The 23,582-nt window shown below is 43.0% G+C and overlaps 2 protein-coding genes across 2 annotated transcripts in view; both read right to left on the bottom strand.

Annotated features, from left to right (window-relative positions):
• LOC137294775 (TALPID3 protein-like) overlaps window positions 1–23,582 on the bottom strand; it is a 118,955-nt gene that overhangs the window by 59,472 nt on the left and 35,901 nt on the right. The window lies entirely within an intron of this gene.
• Window positions 1,040–6,264, bottom strand: LOC137294776 (probable E3 ubiquitin-protein ligase IRF2BPL). Its single transcript, XM_067825887.1, has one exon. The coding sequence runs from the start codon at window positions 6,077–6,079 to the stop codon at window positions 4,265–4,267; it is 1,815 nt and encodes a 604-aa protein (XP_067681988.1). The 5' UTR covers window positions 6,080–6,264; the 3' UTR covers window positions 1,040–4,264.

The following is a 23,582-nucleotide window of genomic DNA, read 5'->3' as shown; positions in this document are numbered from 1 at the left end:
CATTAATCTGCACACTTGGGAGATGATGACAAGTCACCGAGTCTTATCTCTTAAAACTGTTACACTTGAATTCTTCCTAAAGGATGTTTTCTTGAAGACCAACTAGCATCTTCACAAGACAATAAGCATACTGGTAATTCATTTATTAATTCAATGCTGTTCAACACTGGTCTCTCTTTCTCTGTTATGTTTGTATCATGAGTGAGTGAAGTTTAGATTGCTTTTAGCAATATTCTCACAAAAGCATTAGTGGGAGACAACAGAAATGGGCCTCACACATTGTACATGAAACCCAGGGAATGATTTAACTGTGAGGCAACTCCTCTGGCCTTCATATCATGACATACTATACCTAACAGTCCCAGTGCATCCATGATAAGGAAGAAGACTATTGTAATGACAGGGTTTTATCCCAAACAAGGGATCCCAGGACTGCTAATCATTAGTTTTAAAGGCCTTTGAGGCAATATGATGGTCTTGTGAAATAGTGGTGCCCAAAACTATGTGTTGATGATTTCTTTAAGAGCATAAAATGAATCATTGATCATGTGGACTGAAGGTTGAAAATAATGACGCACATAACTGATCTCAAAGAAACAACCGAACACTTAGCAACAACCAAACACTCAGCAAAGTCATAGATGTATTGTGGGTACAGTGATTATCACTGTGCGTCCCTCAGGAGGCAGTGAAGATTTTTCCTGTGTCCATTCTCTTCAAGTGTGTGGACTGGACGCGCATTTAAGAATAGCGTAAAACCCTGTATACTGCTGTCTTCAGGATTGGTGGTCAGGCTCACTGACTTGACTTAAGACGTATCACCTCTCACATCTCAACATGGATGCTCATGATGTCAATCACTAGATTTATCTTAATTATTTACAGACTATTGCCAAAAAGCTGGTGGCAACGACAAACACACCCTCGCACCACTATCAAATACAAACAGCATAATAATAATAATAATCATACTTTACCCATACCATCTCAACGAATGCGCATTTACTTCTGCACATGTACAGATGATTAAAAACACAAGTAATACACAATACATTTTAATTGCTTTTTGAAAAACAAACTTTTACTCAACAATTATTTGAACAATGAAATAACAAAAATGGAATACTAACAGTGAACAAAATGCTGCAAATGAACTATTCTGATAACAAAAACCGACACAGAAGCAGTGGACCATTCAACCTTAACAGTTGGAACATTTATAATTCAGAGAAGAAGCAGCTCTTATTGGGGAAAAAATATATAAAAAAAATACCAACATAATGTCAGAAAGTGAAATTTGATAAGCAGATAACACTCATTATCTACAATTATTAATGCATCTATGTGCAAGTATATTCTGTGCTTAAACCACATTTTGTAAAACACTTTAGCAAGACTTGTTACTTCTGAGATAATGTACCTTCGTAACCATGGTAATGCCATATATTCCATGTCACACATTTATGACATTTGGAATTTTGTTTTGCTGCATGCTGTTTACCAGTGTTCCAGCTATATGACAGCTGCCTTTAAACATTCACTTTGGAACAGTATCCAATGATTGTTGGGCATCAACCTACAATATAATGCATGTGGTCAAGCCTGACCACTGTATCGCCTGCAAACAATGGTTTGCACTTGATAAGTTCCGGCCAGGACATTCACAGGGTGAGTGAGTGACCTAAGTTTTAAGTCAACACCAGAAATGGGCTTCACACATTGTGGCCATGTGGGGAATCGAACCTGATTTGTTGGCGTGTCAAGTAAACACCTGAACTACTAGGCTACCCCACCACACAAGATGTTCACATGGATATTTAACATGTGTTGGTATAGCAAATCCTGTCGGTGATGTGCACTATGTTACCTTTAGTTTCAACTGATGACAAACAAGCATTGCAGATATGGTGGCATGACTCTTAAGAAAATAGACTGAGCTTAGTTCTACACAGCTTTTAGAAATATTCTAGCAATATCACAGTGAGGGACACCAGAAATGGGCTTCACACACTGTACCCACGTGGGGAATCAAACCCCTTAGCAAGTTGAGCAAATACTTTAACCACTAGGCTACTCAATCACCTTGTATGACTTATGAAATTTCTGAACACATAAAATATTTCGCAACAATAAATGGTGAAATGTTGTCATGGAGAATGATCATCAGACAACAATCTTAAGTACAATTCCTCTTTATGATTGATAGTTACAATGTTGGAGATGGCACGATAACTGTCTTGTCCTGATCACAAATGGAACACTTTCATTGTAACCAGAGAATAATGCCATGGTTATCATTGATACATTTGTGTAAAAGTCTTAATCTTTAAACAGTAAGTATCAATGATGAAATGAGGGCAAAACTACAACTAGTCGGTATTCATGAAATTCAGAACGTAACGTGATACTCAGGTGTTTAAAAGAGAAATAATAGATCGGACTCAGATACAGGATTTTGAAGGTCAAATTGCTTTTAAGAGTGAAAATGCCTTTGTCTTCAATGTTTGTTTCTTGATTACTACATTCATATGAAATGACAGCCATCGAAGACCATTTTCTCATGACTGATGAAGACAACCATTTTGAGAAAATCAAAAATTGTTAGCATTCACAAACTACAGTAACCATGGCGACATCAGATATTTCAGTGATTATGTCAGTTTTTAACAATATGGGCCACTGACCTCTCAGAATAGTCTGCTGATTATAGCAAACTGTTAACTACACAATATACATGGTTACTTAATGTTCTTGGGAATCATTGGTAGTTTGGCTGTAACCCTGACTGGTATAAGAAAATTACAAGCCTCAGAGTTAATAGCTACTTCTAATCCTACACAAAACCTGGGCAAACGTAGCAAAAAATATGATGACTTGCAGATGATTAAAACAAAAAGCAACCAAATTTGGCCAAAAAAGGCCAAATATCAAGTGAACATTCAGATGTCTGAATTGATCTTATACAGATCAGTCTGATTTCAACACACAATGTTTAGCACATTCAAACAAGTCCACAAGGTTAATGGAATGGTACTGCCTCCTGCTGTGTAAATCCTATGCCAGTCTATGTCCGAACCAGGCCCTATCTGAAATATTTCTCCACCTCTGCCATTATACAAAGGCAATTTACAGCATATATATATTATATATATATATGTATAGGATTATGACATAAGCATATGTTAATAATAGCTAAGCATTCAATTTGTAATCTGATTGAAAATTCATTAAACAAACTTCAAAATTTCAGAGGTTCATTAAGAGCAATATTTCCTAAAAAGCATTAAGATATATACACGACATAACTTTGATAACTGTTAACAGAAACTGAATTCCCCTATCAGTTAATTAAAAGCAAATAATTCATGTCAAATCAGCTGTTTCAAGCCAAATTAAATTAAAAGAATTCACTTAAATATAACTGCAATGTTTTTTTCTGACCAATTTTAACAATATGAAGTCATAAAACATAACTTTGTAGATGGATGTCATAAAGACATTAAAATTTGAACATCACAACATGAACCAGCCTAAACATGCAAATGAAAGAGCAAAGGTATATATCTTGTAATAGCACAAAGAATGAAATCAATGAAGCATGTTACTGAATGAAACAAGGCAATAAGCTATAACACTACTGCTGATGAGGTTAAACAAGGATGGGGTGGACACTGTTGAACGTGTACTTTTGTGGCTTTAGTCACATGTCAAATTGTCGTAGCAACGCATCGTTGACCTGGCATGCTTCAAATGCCAACACAAACACAAAACGTGGGTGTATGGTCAGTAATACAACGGCTACATGTTTAGTATGTACAGAGCGTGTTGCAGGTTTGCTACTCCAGTCCTTACATTGTCCAACCTGGGTTCAATGGGTGCTCTCCCTGCCTCACAAGCCATTCACAAAATAGCACAGCCTCTGGCTAACATCACCGGCAAGTCAATCACACTTCATGCAGCGAGTCACAGCACCCATGTCTGTGGCATTACCTGCAGTCATCACTTCAGTCTCATAGGCTTGATGTCTTACTAACATGACACCATGTTCAAACATGGTGAACATACTCGAGTCACAATGTTCAAACTCTTTTTCGGCAGTGACAGAACGACTCTGTTGCAAAGAACACTTCTTTCTGATATTTGTAAATACATAAATATCTCTCGATACCATGATGATGGAGACAATATGACAAAAGAAAATCTATTACAAGTCTAGCAAAATTCATTCTTTGGTAGAAACTGTAAATGAAACAACAGTCAGTGTTTAAGTGTCTCGCTCTTTCTTGATCTTCAATTCCTTGAAGTCTTCACCAAGAATTGTTGCAATCTCACCTTGCATGAAAGCCCATGGGACATTTGAACCAGCTAGTGGGCACTTTTTGCCACTTGGGCAATATACTTCAGCCCCAGCTCCTTGACGTTTGATGCTGTCTCTTGAGCAAGGAAAACAAAACTTGTGTTCACCAACAGAGGGACACTGAACAAAGTGTGTATCCTCTAGTCTTTCATGACATAAAGTACACTTTAATGTTTCTGAATTCGGGACTGTTGATTCGGGCATTGTACTACCAACCCCTGCATCAGAGACAGGCCCCTGAGCTACTGAACGACCACGAAACAAGTGCTGAGTAGCTGGGGAATGATTATGTCTTTGTCCATGTCTAATTCCACCCTCTCCCCTCATTGGCGACCCACCTGGAGTAATATTGTCTGTAACGGTCATCAGTGCCGCCATTGGTGAAGGGCCATTCTGTCCACTTCCAGTTTCCGGAGGGGTAGGGGTGTGATTACTCATGGGTGACATTGATGTTGAGCTTGGCATCCCAGAGCTATAAGCAGCAGAATTTATAGTCAGTTTTAAAGCTTCTGATTGATTTTGCATCCATTGTTGACGTTTAAATTGCTCTTCTGACAGCTTACCTCTAACTTCCCCCTCTGGGTCAGGTGAAGCCTTGCGTTTCCTTCCCTCATACACAGACCGTGGAACAGGGGGCTTGGGTGTCCCTGCATGACCCCTCGATAATGATGAGGGGCTGGGCAAAGGGGGAAGTGAGCTGTCAACGTGGGGTGAGGGGATCATATCCTTCTTGACTGGATCCTTGAATATGCGTACCAACTCTGGCAACATATCACCAAGTAATCTCCAGTCACCACTTCCATGTTTCATTTCATACTCAAGATACTTGAAACCTGAAGATAATCCCTTAATACCAAAGTCCTTCATGCAGTCCTGGTACATTTGCTTGGCAACCCCAGAAGCACTGTTGTAAATTGTACCTGATCCCAGAGGATACTCCACAAACATTTTTAAGTCATACTCAGCACCCTGTTTGATACTTGCATCAAAAGCAAACACACGTCCACACAATGAATGTTCTTTCTTGAATCTTATCTCAAAAGGCACTGCAGATGACAACACTGCCACAGTCTCACGTACAAGCGGTGGCCTCAGGGCCGGGTCGTCCATTGGTCCCATTTTGTTGCCATTCTCATCACTACTTGAATGGCTGGAACTTTCTTCCTCCTCTGTGTCCCCACGCTTACCGTTCATGGGGGCAGGGTGTGGCATGGGCATGAGGCCCAGCCCGTGAGGATGCCTACCAGGGGGCAGGGGTCCAGGAAATCCTTGATGAGGGGGGAGTGGCCCTCGTGGAATAGTGGGGCTTCCCCGCTGAAGATCGGAAAGCTGTTCGTCTGGTCTATGCATAACATGTCCGACTGCGATGCCATTGATTCTTGGCCCCGGGGTGTATTCCATAACATTCCGGTACCTGTCTGGTGGAGGGGGTCCGTGGTGTATCCGCGGGGGTTCCAAGTGTGCGTCAGGATGGTGACGTGGGGGCATGTGTCCGTGTGACGGTGGCTGTCCCTGTTTGACAGACGATCGCCCTTCTTGGAATCCATGAGCACGTTTCATTTGCCTCGCCGCTTCGATGATCATTTCTATACGATCTGGTCCTTCATAGTTGACACATCCTCGACACACAGACTCAGAGAAATCATGTAACATAGCCCATGGTGTCCTAGGAAGATCGCACAGGTAGCAGTGTTGTCTGTGGGCGCGGTGAGGCATTGACATGGCGTAGTGGAAATCCTCGGCGACAGAAAATGTCTAAAACCACCTCACACTAACATGAACAATCCATCCACGCTTTGCGCGAAGTCTGAGCATGTGTCATTGATACCTTCGCTGTCTGCGAAAGCCCACACCGATCAAAGTCTCCCCTCTCTCTCACACACACAGTCAATGCCGCCAACTACTTGAAATCTCATACAAGGTTGCGCGACGAGAATGCGCATGCGCAGCCAATTGTAAACGAATGCCTCTCGCTGAAGCTTACTCACGTGTGTGGTGTTTCTAGATCACGCAACACACACAGTCAAATTACAATGGAATTCGATAGTCGAAGTGCTCGGAGGAAACGCAAGTGTGATTCTGCATAGGTCTGACGTCCTTACAGTGACAGGGCTAGACAGACAGAGCGCTATCAAAGCTGTCCACACAATATCCCACAATAAATGTAGGTTGCGCTGTCAGGGAGCTGGATATAAAGAGACCTAGTCGCCGACACGTCACATCTGACAGCGCTCACAATACAGTTATAACACGAGAGCGTGCTGGTCCCGATTAATGGACAGATTTATTCTTGCTCTGGATTATAAACCCTATCAATGCGAATGACTGGAAATATCATGTGCTGCTATCATAGATATTCTGTGTACGAAAGAGAGCAGACTGGGTCAGCTATGTCTGTTGTTTTTCACAATCGATTGTGATCGGGTCTGTATGGCAGAGGCAAGCTTACGGCCCAGGGCGCGGGCAGATACGTGCGAGGGGCGGGGAGTGGGGGCTCAGTGTTCGAGACGGCCACTATTATCCGTAGTGACGACGCCAGGGTGATGCACCAACCTCTCGACAGGCTTGCGTGCTTCAAGTGCGATCTGAGCTCGCATCTGATTAAATCGCGTTAATTTACATGTCTTCGCGCTAAGCCGCGTTCGTGACTTGCAGGCAAAGAGGCAAGAAATTAACCGGACGCATAGCTCTCGCAAACTCGGATGAACACATCGATAAAACTACATCGGGGTTCCCAAATAAAATATTCTGCAATCCATGGCACGTACATTTATTTGTCTTGCTCTTTGAAAGAAAATCGATTAGCAATTTATCAGGGTGTTGAATTCACGGACATTATTCGGGTCTTAAAAACACACGCCATGTCTGTGACGTCAGCGAGTCGTATGGTAATGGGATGATGCCAAGCTCCCGCGGTTTTCACCTGTGGCAATGAAACATCCTCGCATGATGCAACCGCGCATCGTCAAGCTACTTCCGGGCACTGACATGTGACGTCATCGACCAGCGTCTTCTGGCGTTGCCGTTCTGGCGCAGAAACCATTACGTGTCATCTTAACAATCTGATTACACGTACAGCTACATAAAACAGTCTGGAAGAGTGCCTTTAACTATAAACGTGACAGAACGGGAGTTCATCAAGTATGGATATGGGCCCTTACATGCCAGTATTTGTAAAGACGGACCAGTCAATAGCACGAAGAAACCGTATATTATGGCCACGTATATTACCTCCTGTGTGTATATAGGATTGATATCATCCCCCTGAGTAAAGGTCGTCTCAGCGTGCAAGAGTGTATTGGGTCTTAATCCCATCTTGGCAATAATCCGACACTACCACGGCTGAGAACACCAGGGATGGGCTCCAAACATTATCCCCATGGGGAGAATCGAACCCGTGACGAACGTACGCTATAGCCAGTAGGTAACACCCTCGCCACCGACGTGCAAGAAACCAAGGTCAGTTGGTCCCAATCCCAGATTCGCCCTGGTTACGATAAGGACGTTGTACTAACCCTTGATCGCAAGTTTGAGTGAGTGAGTTTAGTTTTACGCCGCACTCAGCAATATTCCAGCTATATGGCGGCGGTCTGTAAATGATCGAGTCTGGACCAGACAATCCAGTGACCAACAACATGAGCATCGATCTGCGCAATTGGGAACCGATGACATGTGTTAACCAAGTCAGCGAGCCTGACCACCCGACCTCGTTAGTCGCCTCTTAACGAGTCGCCTTTTATGGCAAGCATGGGTTGCTGAAGACCTATTCTACCCCGGGACCTTCACGGGTCCGTAAGTTTGAACACAAACAGTGAACATATATATACACGACTTGCATCTGTTGGAGATTTACGGGTGAAGATCCGGGTGAAGATCCGGGTGTTCAGTAACTCATACTTTTCGTAAGAGGCGACTAATGGGATAGGGCGTTCAGCGTTGTTGACTTGGCTGACGTCAACGTATCCCAACTGCATAGACTGATGCTCATGCTCTTCATCACTTGATCTTTACGTCCAGACTCGATTAAACAGATATAGCTGGATTGTTGCCGAGTCCGGCTTCGACAGACCGGTGCTCATTATTTCTATCACTTGGTTATTTGGTGCAGGATCGGTTATTTACAGACAGCTGTGAAGATTGAAAATTTCAGCGTGCGGCGTAAACCAATGAACAAAAACACTGCATTTATAGAGAGACGTGTATGCACGTGTGTTGGTGTCCTTCTGTAGTGGCTCGGGGGTTGTGGTGTGGGGGTACTGAAGGGTAGCCTAGTGGTTAAAGTGTTCGCTCATCACGCCGAAGGCAGTGTGTGAAGCCCATTTCTACTGCTCCCCCGCCGTGACGTTGCTGGAGTACTCCTAAAAGCGGCGTCAAACTCACTCACGTACTCACTTGTAGTGGCCCAGTTGTTTTGTGCTCGATCACGTGCTTGAGTTAAACACGGATCGACGAACAGATATGCCGATCAGTTCTTGTTTTATCCACTTGAAGCTGAGAGTCAGGCAGGGTAACAAGAAGAAAACGCTATGAGACTATCGACCTCTCACTCGCCGTACCGACTCTCAAAGAGTCTCGAGTGTATAGAAGTGCACATGTGAAATGCAAATAGACGGTAAGTTCCAAATGCCTCACCCACGACAAGTTCATTCAGTTGAAACAGACTAGGTACAAAGGCAAGAATTTATGGATGCAAACTGTATTTTTTCTGGACAAATTTCGGATATTATTCCTACTCATTCTTCAGGTGATAGATTGGAATAGATTACCCGTAATGAGCGAAGTGGTTGGTCTCGACACTGTGGTCAGAGCGCTAAATATAACACGTACGGCTGTAGGAGAGAATAACAAGTCTCGTGTATCCGCCCTAATAGATTTCAATGGGCGTGGAAAAAGGCAAAAGAGTGGTGAAAACTGTATGGATTGACCATAACGACCAAGGATCCACCACCACCACCAAAAATGCGTTTCTGTTTATTTGTCTGCAATATGCCAGCAGCACGTGATTGATGTAACCAATCATATTCAGAGAGAGACATAAAATATGAACCTTCGTGATTGACTGCAGGTCACCATAACCATTAGTAAAAAATAGTGCTTGTTCATGTTATTGACAGGGCGGTGGGGTAACTCAGTGGATAAAGCGTTTGATTGTCACGCTGAAGACCCCGGTGGGTACAATGTGTGAAACCAATTTGCTAGATATTTCTGGAATAGTGCTAAAAGCGGCGTAAAACTAAACTCACTCACACGCTATTGACAACGCGATTCCCCGGTCCAGAATCTGTCACATGTGATGAATCACTGGTTAACGCTGCACTAAGTTAGCTGCATCACGGTAAAAAGTCGGGTCAGGGTCTGACAAACCAATGATTGATATGATCAACACCAGGCGCCATTGTATGTTAAAACATCCCCTCACAATCAATTCAGTCTGGGAAACCGTACAACCAAATGGATAGCAAACGCCCCTTACAAGCGAGAGAGTTCTGAAAACTATATTTATATAGGCAGATACGAGAAACAGTGGTAACAAATTATTTAGAGTTTGAAATCGTTGCTATAGAAACGACCATTCATCAGATTGAAGACGATTTGAGCGACATTGAGAGGTACCATTTGTGCGTCAGAACGGTTGCTCGTGCGATTTGAGAGAAACAACTAAAACCAACATTACAGCCGTGGCCTAGAATTTTATGAAGATAAATCGGGAAATACTAGTGACAAGATAAGCCGTCTGGGTCCATGTGCACAAAGACATCTTAGCGCTACATTTATTGTAAATCAGTAAGATCGAGACCTTAGGCTTTGGCTACATCCAACATCCGGGCTAGAATTGGTCTTCAGCCACCAAACGCTTGTCGTAAGTGCGTGAGTTAATATTTTGCGCCACAGTGGCAATATTTCAGCCAAATCATGACGAGAAAAATTGGATTTATATCAGTATAAAACCCAATAAATTAAGAACGTAAAAACGTTTGACGTAAAAGGCGACTAAGGGATCGGGTGGTCAGGTTGACACATGACGGCGTATCCCACATCGCGTCGATCAATACACATGCTGTTGATGACTGAACTATTTGGTCCAGACTCGATTATTTACAGACTGTCGCCATATATCCGAAATATGGCTGAAGGGGCGTAAAACAGCAACAACCAAAACCAACCGTCTTGGTCCGCGTGCACAAAGAAATCTTAGCGCTACAGTCATTGTGAATAATTAAGATCATGGGCTTTGGCTACGGCCGCTATTCACTGTGTAGCAGTACAATTACTTACTCGTAACACAGTAACTGTCTTACGTCGCTGATATCGTCCCTAAATAACTTGACGAAATTGCGTGCAAGACAACATGCCCCGTGATGTTGCTTCCATATTTCCAAATTAGTTTATATGACGAATGTTGGATATGCACTATCCTAAACATATCTTTATACGATATATAGGATGGTGCATTTCTGACATTCGCCATATTAATCGATTCCAACATTTCAGCAAGGACTAAAAAGGCCTGTTTAACAAAAGCATAACACTTGACATTTAAACATTGCCGTTGTTTGACTACCATTTATCAAAAAGTTCCTCTGAGAAAGAAAAAAAATATTTCATTTTATTTTTCAAGCTTTTATAAACGTAAATTCATCTTGATGTCTTAGACTACTCGCCCAAACAACAAGGAAATATTCCATCGAGATGCTCAACAGGCGAAGTAAGACATTTGAAACGTTCACGCGCCAAGCTGTCGGGTGACTAGGCGAAAAAGCGTTTCTTGGAAAATAGCATTGTGTGCAGACAGCGTGATTCAGAGTGAACGTAAAAGCTGTGCTCCATCTTTTTACATGCTTACAAATAGAACTGGTTCAATCGTTATTGTTTTAATGTTTTAAGCATATCGTGTCCGGAATCTCTAACCCCTGGGGTATTTCTATACCGGAAGTCCACATTACACGCAGTTACCCTTTAAAACGTTGAGCAATGTTTCAGAAGTCGAAGGGTGTTTACATAACATATCTGCTTTCATTTCCGTATTCTCTTATGTCAATTGTTTTAGTGTATTATTTCAATCTCCATGGTAACGGTAAAATTGGTTGGAGCTGCTGGAGACGACAAGACCGACGAACACGTTTCACTGTCATCAATAATGAATCCCAAACTGTCCTGAATTATTGCTTGAAAACAAGCATTGTTGATGATTAATATTTCTACCCACTAAAACTTTAAAGAACCCTGTTTGGTGTGAATATTTTCTAATATTACTATCTACCGTGTCAGATGATGTTTGCGCACACCTCATATATTTACAGGAGCGGTGGGGTAGCCTTGTGGTTAAAGTCGACGCTCGTCATACAGAAAACCCGGTTCGATTCCCCACAGGGGTACAATGTGTGAAGGCCATTTCTGGTGTGCCCCGCCTTGACATTGCTGGACGTTTGCTAAAAGCGGCGTAAAACTAATATATTTACTAATATATTTACATCATCTGGGTCGATGCTTTAATTTTTCTTCATACAACAGACGCGTTTTTTTTCAGCTTTAAAGCATTAACATAAGCAGTAAATGTCGTATCGTGTCAGTGGATCGTGTGGTCGTGACCAGATTGTTTACCTATCAGTGTCAACAACACTGCTGTCCAGCGACAAAGAACAAACTTATTTTTTTCTGCAAATGACACGAGTGGTGGGTGCTAACGGCTGGGCAGGGAATATGCTTACCCTCTTCAGAAACACCTGGTGTGGCTATTGTTCAATGTTCCATTCATAAAATGTTCATCGTTATTAACCTGTGAAACCTAACAGAATCTGTTTCGGCAAATGAATGAACAGAGGTGTTGGTGTTTTATATACATCAACTATATGGAGTAAGTAGCGACAGCCGCTAACGAAAGACCCTTAACAAACGCGACAACCGCCTGCACATAAATATACACCTGCATGCGCAGCTCGTGATGTCGCTTCCTGTCGAGCGGCTTTAGTTTGTCGACTAATTGCACGTATTGATATAAGCAGGAAGGTTTAGAGTTGTGTGGAATAATGGCAGTTTGTTCAAGGTATGATATGTGAAAGAAGGGTGTAACTCATTGAGTGGAGAGATAGAGTTATGCGGATCCTTAAGCGGGTGGTGTCTGCGGGATCCTTCAATGGGTGGAAGGTGCTGTGTAAATGTTATGTGGATCCTTGAGCAGGTGGATGTTGTTTTGGAAATCCTTCAGTGAGAGCAAATGTCACGTGGAGCCTTGAGCGGATGGATGGTGTTTGAGTTGATCTTTGAGCGCTTGGATAGCATTGTGTGAATGTGTGGGAGTTATGTTGATCCTTGAGTAGGTCCATGGAGTTGGGTGGATGATTAGTGGAAGAGGTCTTTAGATGACAGACGACCGTGTGTGGGTCGACGAGATGATGTATGTCAGTGCGTGGGACGTTGAATGGCTGGAAGTCAGCTTGCGGGACGTTGAATGGCAGGAAGTCAGTTTGCTGGACCTTGAATGGACGGAAGTCAGTTTGCGGGACGTTGAATGGCTGGAAGTCAGTTTGCTGGACCTTCAATGGACGGAAGTCAGTTTGCTGGACCTTGAATGGCAGGAAGTCAGTTTGCTGGACCTTGAATGGACGGAAGTCAGTTTGCGGGACCTTGAATGGCAGGAAGTCAGTTTGCTGGACCTTAAATGGACGGAAGTCAGTTTGCTGGACCTTGAATGGCAGGAAGTCAGTTTGCTGGACCTTGAATGGACGGAAGTCAGTTTGCGGGACCTTGAATGGCTGGAAGTCAGTTTGCTGGACCTTGAATGGACGGAAGTCAGTTTGCGGGACCTTGAATGGCTGGAAGTCAGTTTGCTGGACCTTAAATGGACGGAAGTCAGTTTGCGGGACCTTGAATGGCAGGAAGTCAGTTTGCTGGACCTTGAATGGACGGAAGTCAGTTTGCGGGACCTTGAATGGCTGGAAGTCAGTTTGCTGGACCTTAAATGGACGGAAGTCAGTTTGCGGGACGTTGAATGGCTGGAAGTCAGTTTGCAGGATGTCGAATAAAGATGTCTGTTGGTAGGACGTTGAATGGATGGATGTCAGTTGGTGGGACGTTAAGTACATGGATGTCAGTTGGTGGGACGTTGAATGGATGGATGCCCCCAGTTGGGACGAGAGTACATGATACTAGTGTGCGAATAATTTACTGGGTTGACGAATGATGAACTATTAGACACGTGAGTGAATGAATAAATAAATAAAAGAAGCCTATTTCACTAACGCTGTGTTAGCTATATCACAGCGTCCTGATGATAATGATCACTCGCCCACGACAGATAACAATTAAAAACTGTCAATTGTAGAAGTGAAACAGACACCAGAATAACAGTCCGTATCTTCCGTTCTACAGACTGGTCGTGTTTCATACCAACTTGAACCACCTGCTCCCTAGTCGACTGGATGAGTTTACTCTTTGTCAAGGAAATCTACTCCAAACCTGCAACTGATATGTCTTGGCTGTTCACACCTAGTGTATATACACGTGCTATACCACACCTGATGAATGAGAACGAGCACGCCACCTATACACTGGTTGACAATGACAAGTGAGACTGTCCAGTAGGAATCGATTATGTGTTTCTGCTACGATGATTTACATAACCCAAATCATTCCCCTACTAACTATATGTATAAGCTAACTGCTCCTGGACTGAACGTTGCGGTGCCACCATATTTCAGACCCTACTTTCTCCACCCGCTACGCTTCGACTTAGTTCTTGATTTCCGCAGTTTCCTGTAGCTATATGATGTCTGTAAAGTATCGAGTCTGGACAAGACAATCCAGAGACTGACATCATGAGCACAACAAAAGCTTACTCTGTTAGTTTAACCCCGCAATATCCAAGCTAAATGGTGGACAGCTAAAATAATGGAGTCTGGACCAGACAATCCAGTGATCAACCGTGTGAGCACTGATCTCCGCAATTGGCATGTATCTACCAAGTCAGAGAGCCTGACCCTCCGTTCATTTAGTCGCCTCTGACAAGGATGGGTTACTGAAGACCAGTTCTCATCCGGATCTTCACGGGTGTCGCCATTAGAACGAAGGATGCATCAAATAACGGAACACGCCACTCGTGACAATGAGATCAATGGGAGTATAAACCTATGCCCATTAAAACAAAAGTATCTGGATTATTTTGTACTTGCCACGCACGACTTACAGGTTAGTTCCAATCAATACTTAAGCGCCTATGCGTCTCACCTTGTGTATTATCAGGTGCATAAGCACTATAACATAAATACTCAGATAAACATCAGTCTTGCTAAACCTAATCACGTCGCCCATAATCGCTGGAAATCCATAGAAACTTTCTGAAGCTTGTCCTACTTTTTAGGTCGGAGTGGTGGCGAGGCCAAAAGCGGTTACTGGATGAGAATCTTGGGGAGGGAGAGAGGAAGAAGATCTATATGATTACAGGGCCCCGTGTGTGACCCGGTCTGTGATTGCGTCGTGCACGCACCGAGCGCGTCACCAGCACGCACGGTTTCCCCATTCCGCCTTTCACAACGCCCAGAGACTTGGGAATACGGCACGCTAATGCTTCCTTGGCACGCGCTTTGGCTATACGTTAATGTTTGGGAAACCTTTTGGAATAACAGCCTCAGACAGAGCTGAACCGAGATAAATGATCGCAGAGCAGGCATTGTCCGTCAGCCAAGCCTGGGCTCATATGCGTGGCACTCTGCGATTCACTTGGATCTTCATTAAAGGGTTTATATAAGTATGTCCCTTTTTCGATACATTACAGACAATAACTTATAGGATTAATGCTTTGTTTGCTGGTGTCTGGGTATTAAAGTCCTTTATACTTGAAATGACGTTTCCATTTGAAAGTATACAAAATTCAAAATTATGCCAGACACAATTCTCTTTGACCACGTGTCAGGGTTATTTTGATTTCTTCTTCTTCTAAAATGACCGTGACTCTGCATGTGTTTGTAACGTATTCCTATGGTGGGGGAATATACGTTCATATTTTCCCGATTACCTGACATCATCACTATATGACATATACACGTAATAATATAAATAGAAACTTTTGATACAGTCGGATTCATGCAGTGTATAAATTTCAGGGGCGGATGCAACTTTTTGAGAAAGCGGGGATGGGGGTGCGCACTACTGAGAAGGGTGTGTGTGCGTGTGTGCGTGTGTGCGTGTGTGTGTGCGTGCGTGCGTGCGTGCGCACCCACTTCAGTTTCACCCGCGTTTCAACGTTCATTTCATAAATTTTCATGACAAAAGAGATTATGGGATGATTTTTCTCAAGTGACTCAAGACATTTTCTTGCAGCACTGTGTTAGTCTGCATGCTGTAATCATGGACAGAATGAGTAAGTGATTAAGTGAGCGAGGTACACGTCTCAAGGACGACAAAATGTTGTAAGATATCAGTCCCAGAAGAGCCAACCCGTTCTGTGGTCGAGAATGTGCTCATCGATGAATGTCTGTTGTAACAAACATTATGCACCCTCGCAAACATTTGTTTGTTTTTCTTTCGTCACGAAAAACAAACAACCACTTCTTCGACACGGACAGTTTACTCTTTAGCGAATGTAGTGACCCCCTTGTGCCCAAGCAGTTACTTCCCGGGGAGTGGACAGGACAGGGTCCGTTGTACAAAGCGACCTTAGCGCTAAGGTGATCGTAACTCCCATACCTTACATGGGCTTACGACTGGCGTAGCGCTAAGGCTGCTTTGTACGAAGGCACCCAGAAGCAACCTTTACTAAGGTTAACCTTAACTCCTCTTCTTCATCACTGCACTAAGGTTAACTTAAGTGATTTAAGATCACCTTACCATTTTGTGACAGGATTCCCTGGGTGCCGTTGTAGAGAACAGCCATAGCGCTTAGTCTATCGTAAGTCTATGTTTAGGTGTGAATCACCTTAACGCCAGGGATGTTTTCTATAACAGCACCTTGGTCAGTAAACCTCAGTTAGCCTTCAGTGAGTGAGTGTGGTTTTACGCTGCTTTTGGCAAGATACCAGCAACACAGCGGCGGGGGACACAAGAAATGGGCTTCACACATTGTGTTCGTGTGGGGAATCGAACCTGTGTCTTCGGCGTTGCATGGCAAGAACATTACGAAGTGCTGGTTCAATGCTTGGCCTGGCTGATTTACAGTCATCCTGGCGACGCGGTGAGGTGGATTCATACTGCACGCCATTTGTCTGCTTGGTACAAATGGGCTCAAATATTTAATGTCTGCCGCATGAAGCTAATTGTGAGCGAGGTATCAGGGTTAGAAGAGGTCTTTAGCAACCACCTTTTTGCGGCAAGAGGCGAATGAGGACATGGATTGTCAGACTCGACGTCATTGCATCCCAATTGCGTTGATCGATGCTGTCAATCACTGCAATGTCTGGTCCGAATATGATTACTCAGAGACCGCGGTGATTAACTGCAATAGTGTTGAGTGGTTTACAACACAGAGTTTTACAAGATTCACCCTCTTACAGGCAGTCGGCGCCTGGACAGTAGTTTTGCCTCAGAGTTCCCTCGCACACATTCCAGTATAATGACACACCATTCTAATGCCTTCCACATACGATATTTATAGAAATGTATTGCAAAAATCAGGAATTTTACCATTCCGTGTGGAATTTCGGACTGTATGGGATGGTATACAAACTCAACGCTAGTCTGGTGCTCATCAACGATGTTGTGACGTCGGTCAAGACTGGTATCAAAAAGTCCATCGGCTCTGTGTCCTGTCACTGTGGCCTTGCTGGTCTCTGACAACATGGCAGCATGCACATTCATTGTCATGTGACTGTGACACAGTCTTGTGAATCTACACGCAGAGTAGCTCCTTACGTGTCAGAAACGAGTTGTTTGCCAGCATACAAACATTGGTCATCAACATGTTTGTGCTGATTCTAAAACCGACACAAACAGTATTCTCCGAAGATTGACCAATCTCTGTAACACTCCTTGGCCATGTTAATGCTCGCAGATTTTCACAGTCAATATGATTTCTCTAGCATTGACTTGACGTTTGATGTTTGACGTCTAAATATACATATGTAGATTAACGTAATAATAACGGAGCGGTTTCCCACGCAGTACTTGTACAGGGAAGCGAACCAAGGACTTAATCACAACGAGCTCTAGGCTTCAACCACGAGGAGAACCTTAACGTACACCATAGATGCTTGTCTGAAGAAATGGTTACATGGATGTACTCAGTAGCACGGGGTGTGGCGGAGTTTACAGGAAAACATGGATGTGACTATACATTAAGGGGCGTGACTGGGTAAACATGGACCTGAAGGTACATAAAGAGGCGTGACTGCATACTTGGATATGACGGTACATAAATTGGTGTGACTGGATATACATGGATGTGACGGTACATGAAAGGGCGGCGTGACTGGGTACACATGGATGTGAAGGTACCTAAAGGGGCGTGACTGGATATACATGGATGTGACTAACAATTAAGGGACGTGACGATACAGAGACCGACTGGACACACATGGATGAGACTGTATATAAAGGGGTGTGGCTGGGAATAGACGTATGTGACACTACATATATGGGCGTGACTTTACACATGGTACCGATTGGGTCTACATGAACATGATTGAGTACATAAGGGTGAACCAAGGTATGCAGAAACATGACCAGATATACATAGATGTGACACTACATACAGGGACGTGACTATTTATTACCAAAGCATGCAGAAGCGTGACTACCAGGGGGCGTGACTGGGCGTGACATTTGAATGCGACTGTGTACACACGAGCGTGACTGTGTATATATACACGCAAAAAGGCATACATGAACGTGTATAAATGAATTTCTCTTGTACAATTACTCTAGCATAGTCGTGAAAAGAAAGATCTCCCAATACTTGGCCAACTGCAACACAGCATCACGGCGATATTGCCATTCGTGTCAGTGTTACAAATTAACACAGTAACCAAGGCTTTCATCACACACTGGAATCGTCGCATATCAAAAATACTAAATATATCAAATTAATTATTAATAACCTGAGTCCAGTTAAAGGCTTCTGGATCTTGAAGAGCTAAAATTGTGCTACATTCTTAAAATTAAAAAAAGAATCAAACTTTTCCACCTGCTCATATCCACAGTCATGCAAACAGTGCATGTGATCAAGTCAACGCTTACAACAGAAGCTATTAACATGGTGATTATCTATTTTCAAAGGTTTCCATTTAGAGATGAGTGTAGGTTGCACAGTGAGCAGCTTTGGGAGATAGGAAGAGCTGCGTGATTGGCGAAATAAACACAGAAACGACTGGGCACCAGAACGGCTTTAGCATTTCATGAAGGCCATTAAAAATGCATTTTACTTTTATTACTTACAATAACATCATCTTTGTATTTGCTCAAATGTCACCGACTGGGAATGGATCCGGAGTGACTCTAGGCATGAGGAGAAAAAGTTGTCCGTAAATCAATGTCTCAACTCCGCCGGGCACGATGTCGTGTGCAGTGATGTTGCGCCGGCGCGTTGCGTGCCTCAATCCGTCACAGAAATACGACCTGACATTAGGGTCGCGTGCGAGAGGGCGTTAAATCCACTGTTCTGGGCCCCAGGGCGCGCGCGTTACCGACAGGTATGCGTGCTGCACGACTCGGCGCGTGATGCAAGATGGAAATTAAAAAGCACAGGGATTTCGTTTGGAAACCATCAATCCCCATTTAGATAACAAAGTCATTAAAGACCCATTGTGTTGTGCTGAACCAGTATCAATGAACGGAGCCAAATGACCAGAGACACTTAACGTAAGGAAATGTCTTCAAGTCCACGTAATGTCGGCGGCTTCAAAGGACACGGATGTTTTAAAGATGGCCGAAGCAGACATTAATTAAATCGCGTCCACGTTCCACTTCTCATAAACCGAGTGCTGATTTCATCTTGGTATATATTGCCCTTGAGACTGGACATTAGCTAGAATGGTAGGAGAACACGTGTGTTCGCAAATTTCTTTAAATATTACCAAGTTCTACCGCAACGAAGCATGCGTAGCCTGGTGACCCGCCCAAGACGCGGATTCTAAAGGTGTTATGGTAAAATATGTTCAATAATCCACAAGCAGAATACCTATATTTGCATACGTGTTGCTGGCCGCCTGCCAACACCTGTCATTCCTCAACCGCCGCCACCAGTGATTACACATTCTTCTCAATCATTCTGATCGCACGCTCGGAGAACGTGCCGACACCAAGAGTGACGTCATTGACGTGCCAAATGTGCAGTGAAGCAGGCCAATCGTGGTTGTGTATTGAGCTATATTGACTGACCACACACGCCGTATCGTCTTCGTCCCCAATGTAGGCACAGCTGATACAACATGTATCGACCTACCTCCTCCTTACACACACACATGGCTGGGCTTCTGAGGCCTCTCGCTCCGCATCCTCTTCTACACATTTCAGACAAAGCAGCAATAGAACAACAACATCTTTCAGAGATTTTAAAGTCATTCTATATTGCTTTAAAGATTACCCTGTCCTTCGGGTCAACACTGATTTCGAGATCGATAAGTAATTAAAAGGAAGTGTTTTCTTACCCAGTGGAATGGAAGGTCACCAACAATATGACGGTTTTCGATTAAGACGTTTCGTTGTTGTCATTTGTTTATAATTACACACATTTCCAACCCGACAGGAGAGGTTTGATCTTTTTGAAATGTAAATGTTCGCAAGAGTTTCGCTTTCATTTTTGGGGGGATGGCCCTAAAGAAAGAAAGAAAAAAAGAAAAAAAAAATCCGGTGAAATTTGGTTCGTTCATTGGCAGGTATGTGTTTCACAGTGAATAACTATACGCTATAGCTGGTGCGATTCAAAATTGTTGGACATCAAGGCGCAGTCATCGATGATTCTGATTTATTCGTGTGTGTATAACGCCAGACTCAGAAATAACCCTGCAACCCAACGAAAGTGATGACTTTGAGAATACTGGGCATCCACTTGTCATCGTGAATCCGGGGAAGATAGCTGTACAGTGTTGCGTCCCTTCTGGACAACCATGATTGTGGGTTCGAATCCCGGTTCGCAAAGACGTTGTTTCTACGTTTCTCAACACCATAAACGTCATTCGTAACTACCCGTGTCATTCGGGCATGCCTTCTTGTAGGTCACGGGAAAAAACGAGTAGTTACGAATGCATGTAAGATCTGCATGACTTTGGGCTTCCCCTTACGTCAAGCTGACACGCAGTGGTGTACATATAACAGGAATATACTGATAAAAGTGGCTTCAAACCCAACCCTCACTCACTCATCTGGAGTATAAACGCACATGATACTGTCACGATATGATAACACTTGGTCGTATCAAATCAGAATATGACCTATTCGCTATAACATTCTGGGTCAAGGTAGATAAGGAGGGTTGTCCTCCCTTCACTCCAATACCGTTACACCTCCATGGACGTCAAGTGCATGTCTCTAATCATGATGGGTTGATCGCTAATTGATGGGTTTGACAGTTTCAGTCAACGAACACCTTTTGCTGGGATATTAACTGTTCCTTTGAATGCAAATCTCGTTTCAGATCGGGTTACGAGTTATGAGTGGGTTGCTAAATACAAACTCTCACGCAGAGGCCACCTGCCTGAACTGATTCAAGGTCAACCTCCAGAAGAAACTGCAGTAGTATCTTCATCAACATAACAATACAAGCTAACACATTTGATGTATGACAGTGTTGTGCGGATTTACAGAGGGAGAGGAAAACGCACCTACACAGTTACCGAAATGTCGGAGTAGCCTTTCAGGACCTGAACAAACTATGACAACATTAGCCCATACAGGGCTAAGGTCACCGAAACAGCAAAGACGTATTAATAATATAGAAATGAAATGAATACACGATTGGTTCATAATCCTAAAGTCGAACTGAGGTATCAGGCATGATTCTTACATGACATTACTTGAATCTGGCGTGTTATGATGGATTCTTTCTTATAACTGCAGTTCAATCCATACCAGATTAACTCCAGTACTTTGAAAGAATCCGGTTTGGGTGAATTTCTTATAACGTATATAGTATATGTGTTAACAATACTTCCGGTACGCTTGTCTCTAATTACTGATTACAAGATCAATTTTCGAACATCGACTTTACCAGGTTTGAATGTATTTGGGTTCATAACATGCCGTGTCAAAGCATGACAAAATGTTCCAGTCTACAAGTAATCCATTATTTGCCATACAGAAGGTCTGTGGGATTTAATGGTCAATTTAAATATCGACAAGAATGCAGCGATGTAACGAGGAGGAGTCAGTGATTACTTAACGCTACTCTGGATAGTGAGTCACTTTGGTTTAACGCTTCTCTGGATAGTGAGTGAGTCACTTTGGTTTAACGCTACTCTGGACAGTGAGTGAGTGAGTGACTTTTGTTTAACGCTACTCTGGATAGTGAGTGAGTGAATGAGTGACTCTGGTTTAACGCTACTCTGGATAGTGAGTGTGTAAGTCACTTTGGTATAACGCTACTCTGGACAGTGAGTGATTTGGTTTAACGCTACTCTGGATAGTGAGTGAGTGAGTGACTTTGGTTTAACGCTACTCTGGATAGTGAGTGAGTGACTTTGGTTTAACGCTACTCTGGATAGTGAGTGACTTGGTTTAACGCTGCTCTGGATAGTGAGTGAGTGATGACTTTGGTTTAACGCTACTCTGGATAGTGAGTGAGTGACTTTGGTTTAACGCTACTCTGGATAGTGAGTGACTTTGGTTTAACACAGCTTAAGCAACATTCCATCAATATCACGGCGGGGGACACCAGAAATGTGCTTCACACATTGTACCCATGTGGGAAATCGAACCGGGTCTTCGGCGTGACGAGCGAACGCTTTAAGCACTGGGCTATCCCACCGCGCCACTTTGGTTAGCGAGTGAGTTGGGCTTAACGTTGTTATGTCAAAGAACATACCCGCCTGCCTCTTGATATAGAAGAAAACTAACCTGATCTGAAAGTCACTTTCTTGAAAGGGGTATGGTGTTGACATATTTCCAAACATACACCATACTCTGTGAATGGCCGACAGGCAGATCTAGCCGCTCTATTCGATCATTCATTGATACACGGATGCTTTACACATCCACATTTCTTTCAGGTCATCATCGAGGGAGATGTTCGTCATTTACAAAATCAAGTTTTAGTGCTGTATAGTAGTAGAAAACTGCTGTAGGAGCAGACCGCGTACCTCTGTCCATCAAGCACACAAAGTATTCGGGCTAGTGAGTGAGTAACTGAACCGACATATGTCCAGTTAAGCATGGGTCTGCTATGTACCGAAACAATTGTCTGGTCACACTCATCTTAATAACTTTTGCATTTGGAATAGTTCTCTCTTTCCGCTTTTTAAACTTTTGAACAATTCTTATTATGGACTTGGAAAAGCCCTAAGTCATGAAACCCAAGTACATCGTTGTTCTTCCAACCACTAATTAAATGTATCAAGTCCTGCCCCGATACTACATCAGTCTGCTTGACACATCACAGTAGATTTACCATAGATACACACGATACCCGATCTTCCAGTATGCAATAAATAAATAAATAAATAAATAAATAAATAAATAAATAAATAAATAAATAAATAAATAAATAAATAAATAAATAAATAAATAAATAAATAAATAAATAAATAAATAAATAAATATTCGCACATTGTACCCAGATGGAGGAATAGAACCTCGTGACGCTTCAACCATTAAGTTACAACACCGCCTTTTGATAAAACGTGGTCTGGGATCGAACTCCGACCTTCATCCTCCCGACAGACGCCCAATCCATACCACCACATTGACTGTTAGGCAATCTCTAACCCTAAACAAACGACGCACAAACGAAGACACAGTGAATATGGATCGTTGTTGTTCTGTCGATATTGTATTATTTAAACGCGAGTTTCTGACGTCGGAACACGCCGCATTGCAAAACAAAAAAGTTGAAATCCTCAACCGAACTCAGTCATTATTTATACTACAGCTTCATAAAAGCCACTCAAAGTCATTATGCATGGAACGTTGATAGAGAAATCATTCATTTGCAGCGGTGTGAAATAAGATAAGCTATGTCTTTGAGACCGTTCCATGCCGGTCACCATAGTGACAGCTCGCACCTCCATAATATATTCTTGACTAGTCACAAACTGATATATAATCTATCAAACCCATGTCTTACCATCTTTTATGATTCTTTAAA

Source organism: Haliotis asinina, chromosome 8 (genome assembly GCF_037392515.1).
Source record: "Haliotis asinina isolate JCU_RB_2024 chromosome 8, JCU_Hal_asi_v2, whole genome shotgun sequence".
NCBI classification, from domain to species: Eukaryota; Metazoa; Mollusca; class Gastropoda; order Lepetellida; family Haliotidae; genus Haliotis; species Haliotis asinina.
This window is presented reverse-complemented; position numbering and strand designations above follow the sequence as displayed.

Coding starts and splice junctions, on each gene's coding strand:
- LOC137294776 (XM_067825887.1), bottom strand. CDS start 6,079: ATGTCAATGCCTCACCGCGCCCACAGACAACACTGCTACCTGTGCGAT.